Raw genomic sequence first — 14974 nt, 5'->3', positions numbered from 1 at the left:
CTGTCTCTGTGCATCTCACACACCAACCTCCCATCACTCAGCTCTGGGGAGCGGGGAAGGAGGGCACATCCTGAGCTTCAGTCCCCCATGACTGGCAGCCAAGAGTTCCCATCAAGGCTTAGCGGTAACAAACCCGACTAGTATCCATGAGGACTTGGGTTTGATCCCTGGCCGCACTCAGTGGGTTAAGGACCCAGCATTGCTGTGAGCTGTAGTGTAGGTTGCAGACATGGCTTGGATCTGGCATTGCTGTGGCTGTGGCGTAGGCCAGCGGCTATAGCTCTGATTTGACCCCTAGCCTGGGAACTTCAAAGGCCTAAAAAAAGCCCTCCCCCCAAAAAAACCATATCAGGCTATTGGAAGTTTACATATTTGTTGGGTACCAGCTATGCCAGTCATGTGGCCTTGCAAGGTGCCCTGTGGGGTGAATCCTCCTTGCTGTACTGGTTTTGCAAATCCCTCTCTCCTCCCCATACCTGCTGACAGCCCAGGTCACTTCAGAAGTCAAAGAAATGCTCCTGGATCTTTTTTTTGCAGGGGGGGTCAGTTTCTTACTGCCTCCTCTCGTCAGACAGAAAACAGCCGGTTCCCTGGATCCCAAACCCACGTGGAAAAGCTTCCGTGGAGGAGAGGGCATTGCGGTGTGGGAAGCCCAGAGCGGGAGCTTCTTACATTATCTGAACGGCAAGGGGGGGTTAACATCCATGTGTGCAAGTGGACTTTCCCGTCCTGCTGTGACCTCCCTCCAGGTGAGGTTGGAGAGGACATGGTGGGTGTGACAGCCAGAGCAGTCACTTGAGGAGCGAAGGAAGCCATGGCCTGCATCCAGCCACCCTTCTCCCTTGCCCTTTTTTTTTTTTTTTTTGTAATGGCTGCACCTATGACATGTGGAAGTTCCCAGGCCAGGGGTTGAATTGGAGCCGCTGCTGCAGGCTCATACCACAGCCACAGCATCACTGGATCCAAGCTGCATCTACAACCTACACCAGATCCATAACCCACCTTGCGAGGCCCAGGGATCAAACCCACATCTTCTCGGATACTGTGTCAGGTCCTGTGGCATATGGAGGTTTCCAGGCTAGGGGTCTAATCGGAGCTACAGCTGCCAGCCTACACCACAGCCACAACAACACAGGATCGGAGTCACGTCTATGACCTAGACTGGAGTCACAGCATTGCTGGATGCTTAACTCACTGAGCGAGGCCAGGGATCGAACCTGCAACCTCATGGTTCCTAGTCAGATTTGTTTCCACTGCGCCACAGCAGGAACTCCCATCCCCATCCTCTGTATCACCGTGGGAACTCCTCCCTCGCCTTTTAAATCACCTTCGCCCTCTGGATATGGCTTCCCCTCTCCTTCTTCCTTCCTGTAGCCACTCTGTCCTTAGTTGCTGCTTCCCGGGGTCTCTCTTGCCTCTCTCCTCCTTCCTGAGACTGACAGCTTTCCCATCCCAAGGCCAAGCACATTGAACCTCTGTGAGGAGGGGACTCCTCCTCATCTGCTACCCCAGGAGACAGCCCTCCCAGCACACCCTGAGCTGAAAGCCTGGGAAGGTTCTCAGGAAACTAGGCAGACAAGGCTGGTGGTAAAGGAAGCAGCTCCCAGGGAGAAGGGGGCAGCCTTGCCCACTTGTTTACAGCAGGAGCCAGGCTCTGTTCGGCTGCCCAGCCCCTCGGGAAAGAAGAAAAGGCCTAGACGAGCACTAGTCAGGCTGGACCTCCCATCCCAGGGCAAAGCCATCAGATCTCTGAAAGGAGAAAGAAGCTTCTTCAAGAAACCTAAGTGTGGTTGAGATGTGCCACCTGTTCCCTCAAAAAGGTGGAACCCAAGGCTGCACACTTAGCCTCCCTTAGTAACAGCTAATGTTTGATGCCTGCTGCCCCATGCCCCAGAGCGTGTTAAGTGTCTTCCGTGAGTCTAATGCCCTCAGCCACCTTATGAGGCAGCTATAAAAATCTCCGCTTTACCGATGGGGATCCTGAGGCTTAGAGATAAGGTTAGTAATTCAGTCGCATAGAAATAGTCGAATCCAGACCTGATCAATTCCACTGTGCAGCTGCAGGTGCCCTAGCTCCATGTGGTGAGGACTTTTAAGAGCCAGTCTGACCTAGGACACTCCAGAAAAGACAGGAAGATCCCGTGGACCGCCTACATGAGAGTGGTATCCCAACCCACAGCTATAGAGGAGGCTTGGTGTCTACGCTCCTCAGCTACCAGAAAGGCCTTAATGATTTCGTCTTTTTATGGCCACACCTGCGGCATATGGACCTTCTCAGGCTAGGGGTTGAATGCGAGTTGCAGCTGCTGGTCTATGCCACAGCCACAGCAATGCCAGATCCAAGCTGCATCTTCGACCTATGCTGCAGCTTGTGGCAATGCCAGATCCCTAACCCACTGAGTGAGGTCAGGGGATCGAACCCTTATCCTCTTGGACAATATGTCAGGAATTTTTGTTTTGTTTTGTTTTTTAGAGCTGCACTAGCAGCATATGGAAGTTCCTGGGCTAGGGGTCGAATTGGAGCTATAGCTGCCAGCCACAGCCACTGCTGCGAGCAGCAGCTTCCACCTATACCACAGCTCACGGCAATGAGCAAGGCCAGGGATTGAACCTGCATCCTCATGGATACTAGCTGGGTTCGTTTTCCACAGCGCCACAATGGGAACTCCCAATATGTCGGGTTCTTAACCCGCTGAGCCTCAACAGGAACTCCAGCTTAGTGATGCTTTATCTTGTCTTCCCCTCTGTCTTCTCACCCCTATGCATGTCCCCTTCCTAAAGCACCATTTCAGCCTATAGAGGCCCAGTGTGGTGAAAGAGAAGGCTTGCCTCAGCCTTGGGTTCCACCTTTTTGAGGGAACAGGTGGCACACCTCAGGCCTGTTTCTCCCAGAAGGGCCTCTGTTCTGGATGGTTCATAGCAGCAGCAGGTGAAAGGAGCTTGCCAGCTGCTCTTCTTTCCACCCCAGGGTGGCTTGTTCCATTCTCTTCTCTACCCCCCTCCTCTCCCAGAATCCAGGCCACCAGATGGCCCGAGCAGGCTGCATTTATTTGGGGCCATGGAAACCTGCAGCTTCCTTTTCCTTCCACTCTGGGTCAGGTGCAGAGCTGGAGCCCAGGCTCAGAGCAAAGATGCCATGAAATGGTGCTCATTTTATTATTTATAATCCCTGAGCTGTCGACCTGGGCCAGTCCCTGGCTTTGCTCCCCTGAGCAGCTTTTTCCAGTCACCATGGAGACGCCTCTGTTCCCTCTGAGGTCTTGAGACTAAGTCGGGCAGGGAGGGTCCCCGGAGACTCCCCTTTCAGCCTAGAGACCAAAAGGCGCATGTCAATTGCCATTCCCTTCCTAGTTTGGGTTTACAAAGCCCCAGCTCCACAAGCATTTTTTCCCTCCTCCAGAATTTGCCTGTATCAATGAGGCTAAGACGGTAAAGCCTGGACTTGATGACAATCTCCTATTTCAAACAGCCAGCATTCCCAGGGGCATGTTTTTCTAGGTAATTATGCTTTTCCTAAAAATAGAACCTGCCATTAAGAAACAGCCACCAGTGTTACTAATAATCACTAATGTTCATTGAGCTGTTTCTATTTGCCAAACCGCCTCTCAGCAAAGCAACTTAGCTAACGCTTAACTGTTTCCAAACATTGCTCTATTTTGAACCTTTCTCAGAGTTAGAACCTCTCAGTTTTGAAGTTCATTTCTTCCTCTCTTTTCTTTTCTTTTTTTTTTTTTTTTTTCCACACCCGCGGCATGGGGAATTTCCAGCCAAGAATCAAACGCATGCTACAGCAGTGACCCCAGCCACTGCAGTGACAACACAGGATCCTTAACCCGCTGAGCCGCAAGAGAACTCCTGGTTTTCCTAACAGCCCTGTAAAAAGAATCTCTACCTACTTCCCCATTCTCCCCTTTTCTCCTGGCTAGGAGAAACTGCATCATGCTCCACAAAGCGGGGGTGGGGCTTCACTTTTTTAAATACGTCTTTTTCAACCCGCCCACCTCTCTCCTTCCATCGGGTATTTGCCTTCACACAGGTGTTCAGCAGGGATTTGCTTATAGGTTGCCTTGTGAATGAGCCTGAAGTCATAAACTCAGCTCTAGCGGAACTCAACTTTCAAAAACGCATTTCCTCTTATCAATATTTATTGAGCACCTATGATATGCCAGGTTCTGGATACTGGGGATCCAGCGGTGAGCCAGTGCCCTCCTGGTGGTTATTCTTGCTGGGAAACAGGCAATAGAAAAGTTTGAGCGATGTGAAAGGAAAACAAAAAACAAAAAACGTGGAAAAGAGTAAAGGCGATGGAGATGAACTAGGGCAGGCCCCGCCGATGCTGCGAGATTTGAGGGGAAGAGCGGTCCAGGAGGGCACAGACTGAAAAGGAGAGAAGCGGTGTTTCTGGGGGACACGACATCCGGGGGCTCTTTGCACCAGGAGGCGCCCTTGAGAGCTCGCTGTCTGGCCAACGTTTTTCCCACCGCGGCAGGTGCCCTCAGATCACCAACCAGGCCTCCCGGAGGCGGCCGATGGGAAGCCTCTAATATGCTCCGCGTGAGACCAACGCCGGGATGGATCTGAGCTCGCCTTCTTCCGACCGCAGAAGATCAAGGCCACGCGGAACCAAAGTCCCGAGGAAAGCGCGAGCCCGCGGACCGCGGAAGGAAGCGCCCACCGGAAGCGGCCCAGAGATCCCAACATGGCGGCCGCCCGGTGCCTGCGCTGGGGCCTGAACCGAGCCGGAGCCTGGCTGCTGCCGTCGCCCACGCGCTATCCCCGCCGCGCTCTGCACAAACAGGTAGAGGGCACCGAATTCCAGAGCATCTACAGCCTGGACAAGCTCTACCCCGAGTCGCGGGGCTCGGACACCGCCTGGAGGCTCCCGGTGAGCCGGGAGGGCAGGGCGGAAGGGGTGTTTCCTCGACTCCGCTGGTGAAGGCAGGAAGCCGGGGCCGGATTGGCCCGGCGTGCAGCTAATCCTAGGGGCTGATGCACGCAAATGTGGCGGTCGCGGCGGGAGGAGGCTGGTTGCCCTAGCAACCGGGAACTGGGCTGGCTTGGGCGGGTGGCGGCGTCGCGCGTTGCTCGAGGTGTGCCGGCCCGGGGAGAGTGCACGGGGTGTGCTTCTTATGAGACTTTAGCTTTTCTGGTTTCATTCCCCGTCCCTCAGGCGCAAATTCTTGTCTCAAGGCAAAATTGACCTCCACAGTGGACAATTAAGGCAGGAAGCTGCCAAGTTGCTCTCTTTTGGAACCTTCTGGCAAATTATACTGTCCTTAGCCTCTAGGAACCCCAGCACGCCTGAGAAAACAGAGCTTCAAGTTGGTTTCCTCAGGATGCCTTTATTGACAGCCTGCTGTATGCAGGTGCTGCAGCAGGGCCCAGAGCAGGAGAGATGGGACCCACTCATTCTACCGAGTTTTCACCCACAGGACTGAAAGAGAGCAGTTCATTCATTCCTTTGTTCATTCACTCATTCAACAAACGTCTGTTGAAAGCATGTTGTGTACTCCGTGCTAGGCATGGGGTAGAACAAAACACAAAAATTCTAATGCAGGAGTTGTCTTGTTGATGCAGCAGGTTAAGGATTCCACGTTGTCACTGCAGTGGCTTGGTCACTGCTGTGGTGCAGGTTCAGTTCGTGGTCCAGGAACCTCCACAAGCTATGGTCTTGGCCCCCAAAAAAGAAAAAAAAATACTAGTGCAGTGCTAGTTGACTTATCTGCTTAATGGAGGGAGACAGGCCACAAATAGAGTCAGTAATACGAAGTATGTGAGATGGTGATAAGTACTTTAGAGAACATAAAGCCTGGAAGGAAGAAGGAGGTAGGGGTATGCAGTGTTGCAGTTTTAAGTAGGATGGTCTGTGAAGGTGACATTTGCGTAAGAACCTGGAAGAAGCAAGGCTGCAAGCTATGAGAAGAGTGAGAAGAGGAGCATTCTGTGGAGGGAACAGCAGGTGCCACCACCCCTTTGCAGTAGCATGTTCCACTGGTTCAAGGAACAGCAGTCAGGCCAATGCAGCTGAGCAGGGCAGTCGGAGGAGATGAAGCGAAAGAGAAGAGGGCGGGGAGGAGGCCTGTTTATAGGGCTTACAGGCCTTTTTCGCTTTCCTCGGAATGTGATGGGGACCTCTTGGAGGGTTTGAGACCAAAGAGTGAGTGATCCAACTTAGTTGACAAAGATCACTCTTCTAGAGAATGGACTGCGAATGGCAGGAAGAGGATGACCGGTGAGGAGACTGCACCAATACAGGCAAGAGTTGATGAACAGGGTGGAAGCAATAGGAGCCGTGGGAAATGGTCAGGCTCTAGATAAATTCAGAAGGGAAAGGCTGCAGGGTTTGCTACTGGATTCTCTGTGAGACGTGAGACTAAGAGAGGAATTGAGGGCTGAAGCCTTGAGCAATGGAAGGGTTGAGTTGCCATGAAGTGAGATGAGAAAGTGGCAATAACTTTCACTCATTTGTCTGTTCATTCATTCAGCAAAAGGGTTCTCGTGCACCTACTGTGTCAGACACTCTTAAGCGCTGCACGTACAACCTTGATGAAACAGAGTTCCCTCTTCATGGAGCTTATGTTCTAGCAGAAGGAGCAGATATAAACAGATGGGGAAAACTATTAGGTAGTAGAAGCAGTGACTAGACCCAGGGGCTGTGATGTGCAGGCCAGGAGCTGCTTCAGACCAGGAGGAAGGACCGTCCTCTGTGAGGAGGCTTAAGGTGTAAGGCCTCCGTCAGGCACATGAGAGGAGACACTGAAGAAAGAGGTTTGAGTTTGAGCCAGAGAGTTGGGAGTCATTCACAAAGATGGTTCTTTCTGTCTGTCTTTCTTTTGAGCAGCACTCACAGCATATGGAGGTTCCCAGGCTGGGAGTCTAATCAGAGCCGGCCTACACCACAGCCACAGCCACAGCCACACAGGATCCAGGCTGCCTCTGCGACCTACACCACAGCTCATGGCAATGTCAGATCTTTAACCCACTTCGTGAGGCCAGGTATCAAATCTGCATCCTCATGGATATTAGATTAATTTATGCTGAGCCACAATGGGAACTCCAAGATAATGCTTTCAGTGTTCTAGGGAAAGAGAGTGATGGAGCAGAGGAAGGATTTGGGGACATTGCAGTGTCCAAAGGCTGCGAAGAGGAGTTCCCTGGTAGCTCAGCAGGTTAAGGATCTGGCAGTGTCACTGCTGCAGCAGGTTCAATCCCTGGCCCAGGAACTTCCACATGCTGTGCCGGGACAAAAACAAATAAATAAATAAAGGCTGCCAAGAACAAGCAAAGGAGAGTGCAAAAGTCGTGGGGAGGAAAGAGGACACCAGAGAGGCCAGCTCAGAAGGCAGAGGAGGAGCGTGCTTCAAAGAGGGCGTGGTCTGTGCTCTCCGGGGCCATAGAGAGGTGGAGTAGGATGAAGATTTCTCTCCCAGATAATTCCCAAGATGACAAGGGGTAAAGGCAGCCTGAGTGGGGACAGATGAAGATACTTTGAGTTGGGGGTGCAGAAGAGTCTCGGAGCGGGTAGTGTTTGCAGGGGACCCGTGGACGTGAGGGTCTAAGGCTGACGGGCATTGCCACCGAGGAACCACTGGGGAGAGACGTGGAGGTGAGAGGTTCTGGAATGAGTGGTTCAGCTTGACACAAACCCTCAAAACAGGGCTGATCTGTTCAAGGCAGACAGGCTCACCTGCCAGCCTCCTGGGGTCTGGGGGGAAGCAAGGTGGCCGTTGGGTTGCTGTTCTGGGTTGGCAGAGGGGGTTCCTCTTGGAGCCCCCTGATGCACACATATGTGGCCCCTTCCCCCCCTCCTGGGCTGCTGCTGGTGCCGGACACTAGCTAAGGGGTGTGGGGATGGCGGGGGAGGCTGGAGAAGTCAGTTCCATTTTCCTGGAAGAGTGTTTCTGATTTGGCACTTCTGGAGTCTGGGGAAGCCTTTTCTGGCATCCTGAAATGATTTTGCTGGGGACCTGAAAATGGCTGTATTACATTTATGGTATAGCTTTACATTGCTTCTTTTGTTGCCCTGGTTCTGTTAGGAGTCGCCCAGCAGGTAATATTTATTTGACACCGTGTCTGTTACATTACAGGATGATGCCAAGCAAGCCAACGACATTCCTGTAGGTGAGTAGTTTTGTTTTATAAAAAATGCCTCCACCCTGCACACCTTCCTTCCAGATCTCTCCAGCCCAGTGAAAGGAAAGCAAGTATCTTTGGGGGTGCAAAAGTGGTCTTGTGATGTGGAACAATCTTTACAATAGACGAATTGATCGTTATTTGAAAAAAGTAAGGTATACAAGCATCTGTGTAGAGAGCTCCCATTTGTGTTGGACATGTGTATCTGAAACCCTAATTTCTGGGTGTGCACACAGATCGTACAGGACACTGGATACAGGGACTGCCGTGGGGAGTGGAGGGAGGAGGACAAAGTGGGACACTTGGAGGCGGGGGAACAGGAGTGGGGATTTCGCCTATAAACCATTTGCATAGCTTTATAATTTTGTGCCCATCAAGCCTAAGGCATGGCCTATAAAGAAACAAGCAGGAGTTCCCATCGTAGCGCAGTGGAAACGAATCCCACAAGGAACCATGAGGTGGGTTCGATCCCTGGCCTCACTCAGTGGGTTAAGGATCTAGCATTGCCATGAGCTGTGGTTTACGTTGTAGATACAGCTCAGATCTGATGTTGCTGTGGCTGTGGTGTAGGCCGGCAGCTGTAGCTCTGATTGGACCCCTAGCTGGGAACCTCCTATGCCGCAGGTGTGGCCCTAAAAAAAAAAAAGAAAGAAAGAAAAAACAAGCAGCCCTTTTTTTTTCTTTCTTTTTTTTTTTTTTGGTCTTTTTAGGGCCACACCCATAGCATTTGGAAGTTCCCAGGCTAGGAGTTGAATCGGAACCATAGCAGCCAGCCTCCGCCACAGCTACAGCAATGCCAGATCTGGGTCACATCCATGACCTATGCCACAGCTTGCAGCAACACTAGATCCTTAACCTATGAGGCCACGGATCGAACCCATATCCTCATAGATACTAATTAGATTCTTAACCTGCTGAGCCACAGTGGGAACTCCAGGCCCTCTCTAGGTGCAGAGTGTTTCTGGCACCACAGGCAGTGAAAGAAGAGTAGCCAGATTTGCTGGGCAACTCTGAAACAAAGAGGCCAGGTGACCACAGTATGAAAGAGGGGACACACTGACTGAGGAGCCCACTCCTGCAGCTGTGCCCTGAGGCAGGAGGAAACAGAGAACCAGAGACAAGAGAGACTGTCTTTCCTGACACCTTCCAGGGAGACGGGGACAGGGACGCAGTGGGATTGGCAGTGTCGCAGCTCCTCCCCTCCCTCTGCTTTTGTCCTCTGAGAGGGTCCCTGTGCAGATGCAGATGGGGCTGCTACCCCCAAGAAGGAACCACGCCCCCTGCAGTACCACACACATTCATTCCCTGTTCAGAAATGAGTTCATTTGATTTTTTTCTAAGACAGGAAAACCTCTCAGAAGTGACCCAAAAATGGTCACCGCTGCCCGCTGAGGCCTCCTCTCCACCACCGTGGGGCTAGCATTCCTTGTCACCCTTGCAGCTCACCATCCAGTCTTCTGAAATTTTCCCGCTGCCAGGCTGTCCCTGTTGTCCCCAGATGCTATGGGGCTGCTTTTCATGAGTTATAAAAGCAGAAGGAAGAGCCCTCATTTCACAGATTCAAAACAGACCACGACCAAGCCCCTGAGAAGCAGTGGGACTTTGCCAAGGTCACCTGCTCCGTCAGTGCTGAGCCAGTGTTAGAAGACAGGGCCCCCAGCTCCAAATGGAGCGCTCCTCCATCCAGCAGATGGGCTCATCCGCGGGCTGTGAGCTGGGCCCTGGGAGCCACGCTGAACACAGTGAACGCACACGCGCCTGCTTCTTGGCTTTCCATGTCTCCAGCAGTCAGCCAAGTTTGTCCCTTAGTTTGAGCCTTTGAAAGAGTCCTTCCTTTAAAACAAACAGCTAAAGGCCAGGGCAGTCAGATCCAGTGCAGTGCACTAGACCAGAAGCAGACACCCCGGGTCATAATCTCATATCCTCTGCTGTCTTTGTGGCCTTGGGAAAGTCGCATACTCTTGATTTTAGGTTCTTTTGTTGTTGTTGCTGTTTTTAATTTTACTTTTGATATCTGTAAATAATCTCTGACTGTAGTGATCGGAATGTTACATGTACATATCTATCATTAAAAGAGAGGAATGGCCTGCTTGCAGTGATGGTAAATTAGCAGTTTGTGCATTGAAGGATAATCCTTTTGTGGGTGTGTGTCCTGTTTTTCAGATCGCTTGACAATATCTTATTGTCGGAGTAGTGGTCCTGGGGGCCAGAACGTTAACAAAGGTACACGGTGCCTGGTTTTGTTTCACTTGAAAACTTAGCTGAGAGATGGTCTTGAGGATTTCTAGCTTTACATTCATGGGGAAGAAAAGGGTTTTTTTTCTTTTCTTTTTTTTTTTTAGCAGACTCTTAAATACCACGAGTTTATATAATAATCCTCTTTATTCTTTTGAATGTGGTCTGATTCTCAGACTCTCGGCTGTGGGTTGCCAGGACTAGGATCGGCTTGTGAGCCTAAACAAAGGGAAGTCACAGTGTGAACGGGCAGCCAGCTCCGAGGGCAGGTTTCTTTCATTCTTATGGAATTCGCCCCCCTCCCCCACATTCTTTTCAGAACCCAATAAATTGTAAGAAAAGCCCTGGACATTTCGTCCCTGGAAATTTATTTTTGTCCAGAAATGCCACACTCTCTTCGCAGGCTCATTCCACGGCCAGCTTTGTATCCCCAAGGTCACACGGGTTAGAAACATTATACGGATGGGTGGGTGTCTGACCTCCTGTGGTTCAGGATGCCACCAGCCACCGCATGCTGAGCCTGCCTGAGAGTCTCAGGGGTCCCTGCTCCCTGCCCTTATTTACAGTGAATTCCAAGGCCGAGGTCAGGTTCCACCTGGCAAGTGCCGACTGGATCGCGGAGCCTGTGCGGCTGAAGTTGGCCGTCAAGGTAAGCACCGGCCCTTTCTTTCTCCGTAACCCCTCAGTCACTTTGAAACCTTGCCTCCGTGGAGCTCTGGTTTTGCCTTTGTTCTCTGCAGCACAAAAATAGGATCAACAGGTCGGGAGAGTTGATACTCACCTCTGAGTGTAGCCGCTATCAGTTCCGAAACCTGGCAGATTGCCTACAGAAACTTCGAGACATGATTGCTGAGGCCAGCCAGCCAGCCAAGGAGCCGTCCAGAGAAGATGCTGAACTTCGCAGAAGCAGGTACCAGAATATGCCCCAGGCTTCTGGAAATTGATTCGTGTGGACGAGGGGCCACACCAAGAAGAGAGGCGGAGTGAGGCCAGCGACTTCCCAGCGGACGGGTGGCCAGGCTCCGGGGAGGAGAGGGACCCTGACCCCGAGCGGAGGCTCCTGGGCCAGCGCTGGCTGCTCTGGCTGCTCTGCTTCCTGCTGAGCTGCCAGCTCCCATCACCACATTGAGCATCTGGGCATGACTGTGTTTTTCTTTGTCTCCAGGATAGAAAACATGAATCGGGAAAGGCTGAGAAAAAAGAGAATCAGTTCTGCCATTAAGACAAGCAGGAGGGTGGATGTGGACTGAGTCATCCTCCCGACGGGCAAAGACCCTCTTCAGGGCATCTGGGCAGCTGCCGCCCACGGAGCTTCAGCACCATCAGGAGACGTGTTTGTTTGTTGTCAGTGCTTGTCTGTAACGGGGGAGTTGACGCAAGAATGTTCATCCGGAATGAGAACCGTGGGCCCTGTTTGCAGAGGTCTTGACAGGCAGTCACCATGTTGTCGAAGCTTAATGATCCACTTAATGTACTAGTCGCAATAAAATTCTCAACTCAGCGGGCTTTCCCTTCTCACTCGGGCTTCGGAACAGAGTTTGTTCCTTTGCTCTCAGTGGAATCGGCCTAACAGTTATTGACCGGCACTGACTGTACAGCCGAGGAGAACACAAAGGGGTGAGCTGCGGGATCTGCCCTCAAGGCACACAGGGCAGAAGGCCTGAGACAGGTATAGACTATTAGCCAGGAGAGAGAGGAGCTTGTGCATTTGAAGGGAGCAGCGTGAAGGAAGGAGGCCAAAGAGAAGGCTGAGGTGGAGGAGCTGGGGAGGAACCCATCTGAATGGGGGGTGTGCGGTGGGGCCTCGCGAGAGGTGGGTCTGGAGAGGGAGATAGAATTTCAAGGGGGAGAGTCTTGAGTTCAAGTTAAGGAGTATAGATTTTAAGAGAGTGGGTACTGGGAGGGTCTTGAGCAGGAAGGAGTGTCACTGTGAGATGCCCTCACAGGCCGTGGGGTCCGGGAGAAAGGAGGAGAGTGAGTTGGAACTGGAAGAAGGTTTTGTAATCCTGTCGTGTGGGAAAGTACCCAAGTCGGCAGAAGGGAGCAGATTACTCTGGCATATATGAACTTCTCAGAATGTTCTCTATTATTTTGATCTAGTTTACTCCTTTGACAAATATCTTTTTTTTTTTAAGGGCCATACCCACGACATAGGGAGTTTCCCAGGCTGGGAGTCAAATAGGAGCTGCAGCCACCAGCCTATGCCACAGCCACAGTGATGCCAGATCTGAGCCACATCTGCAACCTACACCACAGCTCATGGCAACACTGGATCCTTAACCCACTGAGCAAGGCTAGGGATTGAACCTGCATCCTCATGGATACTAGTCAGATTCATTTTTGCTGAGCCATGACGGAAACGCCCCTCCTCTGACAAATATTGCATTGTGATGATTTAAATGCAGAATTACGAACAGTGGTAGTGTGTACACTTTATGTGAACAGGGGGAAAAGTCATTGATCAGTGACTCTTATGCAATATAAAAGACATAGAAGACCCCTGGCTTCAAGAGACTCGGAGCCCAGCAGGGAGCTGAGGCTCATATACAAGGAAGGGCAGCGTTGCTCGGTTCATTAATTCAACAAATATTGATTGAGTACCAGGCACTGGGTGAGGGCCTGGGGAATCAGCAGGGAACAAAACAAAAGTCCTTTCTTCTAGAGAACTTACATTCCATCAGGGGATGGTAAACGCTGAGGGGAAAAATGGATTCTTACTAGGGTAACGCGACCTAAAACATGGTAAATAACAGAAGAAAGGTCTAAATAGATTTTGGGAAGCAGAGAAGGAGCTCTTTCCAGCTGGAGGGTCAGAGAAGATGTACTTGAGGCGCTTGAGACAGGCCTGAAGAAGGGGCGGGATTGGCCGTGTGAGCCAGGTAAGAGCTTGCCACCTGGCGGCTCCAGTGAGGCTCAGGGCCCCGCCTGTGGCGGGGACAGTACACTGTGGTTTGAGAAAATGGGCTCTGAGGCCAGCTCCCCGGGGTCAGCTCTTGACCTCCACCACCCCCATTCGCGGGGCCTTGGGTAAACTACTCAGAGGCTCTGAACCTTAGCTTTACCACCCATAAACCAGGGCTGATGTCTCATAGGGTACTTGTGATGAACAGCGAGCCGTTGATGGCACCGAGCCTGTGCTCAGGGAATGTTAGCCGTGATTAATAGCTGCGTTTGGCTGGACCCCAGGGGATGAGGAGTCGTGGAATCCACATCTGCCACACTGAGTGGGAGCCAAGTCTAGAAAGGTCTTAAATATCACAGCTAAGACATTTAAACTCTACCCCTCTAGAGGCTGTCAGGGGAAGATGAATCTGACCGTGGCTGGATGAGGACAGACTGGAGAGAAGTGGGCACAGGTTGGTGGATGGACTCATGGGAGCAGTTAGGGACCCATCGTGGAACTAGGGCAGTGGCGGCAGGGATGGAGAGAATATAGCAGATGCAAAAGGGTTCTGGGGGAGTTCCCGTCGTGGCGCAGTGGTTAACGAGTCCGACTAGGAACCATGAGGTTGTGGGTTCGGTCCCTGCCCTTGCTCAGAGGGTTAACGATCCGGCGTTGCCGTGAGCTGTGGTGTAGGTTGCAGACGCGGCTCGGATCCTGCGTTGCTGTGCCTCTGGCGTAGGCCGGTGGCTACAGCTCCGATTCAACCCCTAGCCTGGGAACCTCCATATGCCGCGGGAGCGGCCCAAGAAATAGCAACAACAACAACAAAGACAAAAAATAAAATAAAAGGGGGACAGAATATTGGCTCGGCTGGAGTGAGAGCTGGTGTGTGACAAGGGGTGATGCTGAGCACTGAGACAGGAAAGTCACAAAGGGAGCAGGCTTGGGAGAATGGCTGGGTGATGGGTATGGCTTTGCCTGTGTGGAGCTGACTGTGGGGACCGAGGAGGAATGCCTAGGTGATGCCTAGAAGAGGGAATGGAGCAGGAGCTGGCAGTGAGATGGAAGCTGGAGATGCAGGACAGAGGGGGACAAGTAGAGTCTTGGGAATGGAGAGGAGCAGCTGAACTTGAGGCAAGGCAGGGAGACACTCGGTAAGATGACAGTGGTGGGAAACAAGAGCGGCATCCTTGTGGGTTGACTCTAAGCCTGTGAGGCCCTTAGAAGGCACTGGTGGGTATGTGAAGGGGCCTGGAAAAATAGTGGCGATACAGAGGGAGTTCCCTGGTGGCTCAGTGGGTTAAGGACCTGGTGTCACTGCAGTGGCTGAGATCACTGCTGTGATGCAGGTTTGATCCCTGGCTAGGGAACTTTCAGGTGCCACAGGCAAGGCAGAGAGGATGAGAGAGAGAGGAAGGGAAGGAGAGGTAAAGAAAAAACAGGCTGGGGGACAAAGAGTAGAGCACAGAGGTAGGACCCACCATTAAAGAAAAAAAAAAAGAAGAAGAAGAAGGCTTGAGGGCAAAAGAATGGGTAAATCTCACGGACATAATGAGAGAGGCCAGACTACAAAAGAGTATGAGTCCATTGATATGAAGTTCAAAACAAGGCAAAACTGCTTTATGACAAAGAAAGTTGGGGGCAGTGGTGACTGATTGGGAGGAGGCATAAGGGAGCCTTTAGGGTCGCTGGATATGTTCTGTATCTCATGCAGCCATGACC

The 14974-nt window shown here is 51.8% G+C and overlaps 1 protein-coding gene across 1 annotated transcript; it reads left to right on the top strand.

Moving 5' to 3' along the window:
- Nucleotides 4678-11869, top strand: MRPL58 (mitochondrial ribosomal protein L58). The gene is made up of 6 exons (NM_001244295.1): nucleotides 4678-4885; nucleotides 8088-8121; nucleotides 10297-10356; nucleotides 10935-11017; nucleotides 11109-11278; nucleotides 11534-11869. Exons 1-6 carry the CDS (start codon nucleotides 4700-4702, stop codon nucleotides 11616-11618), a joined length of 618 nt encoding a protein of 205 aa, NP_001231224.1. The 5' UTR covers nucleotides 4678-4699; the 3' UTR covers nucleotides 11619-11869.

This window comes from Sus scrofa, chromosome 12 (genome assembly GCF_000003025.6).
Source record: "Sus scrofa isolate TJ Tabasco breed Duroc chromosome 12, Sscrofa11.1, whole genome shotgun sequence".
Taxonomy (NCBI): Eukaryota; Metazoa; Chordata; class Mammalia; order Artiodactyla; family Suidae; genus Sus; species Sus scrofa.
This window is presented reverse-complemented; position numbering and strand designations above follow the sequence as displayed.

Coding starts and splice junctions, on each gene's coding strand:
- MRPL58 (NM_001244295.1), top strand. CDS start 4,700: ATGGCGGCCGCCCGGTGCCTGCGCTGGGGCCTGAACCGAGCCGGAGCC. Junction 4,886..8,087: donor ACACCGCCTGGAGGCTCCCG/GTGAGCCGGGAG, acceptor GTTACATTACAG/GATGATGCCAAGCAAGCCAA. Junction 10,357..10,934: donor GGGCCAGAACGTTAACAAAG/GTACACGGTGCC, acceptor CCTTATTTACAG/TGAATTCCAAGGCCGAGGTC.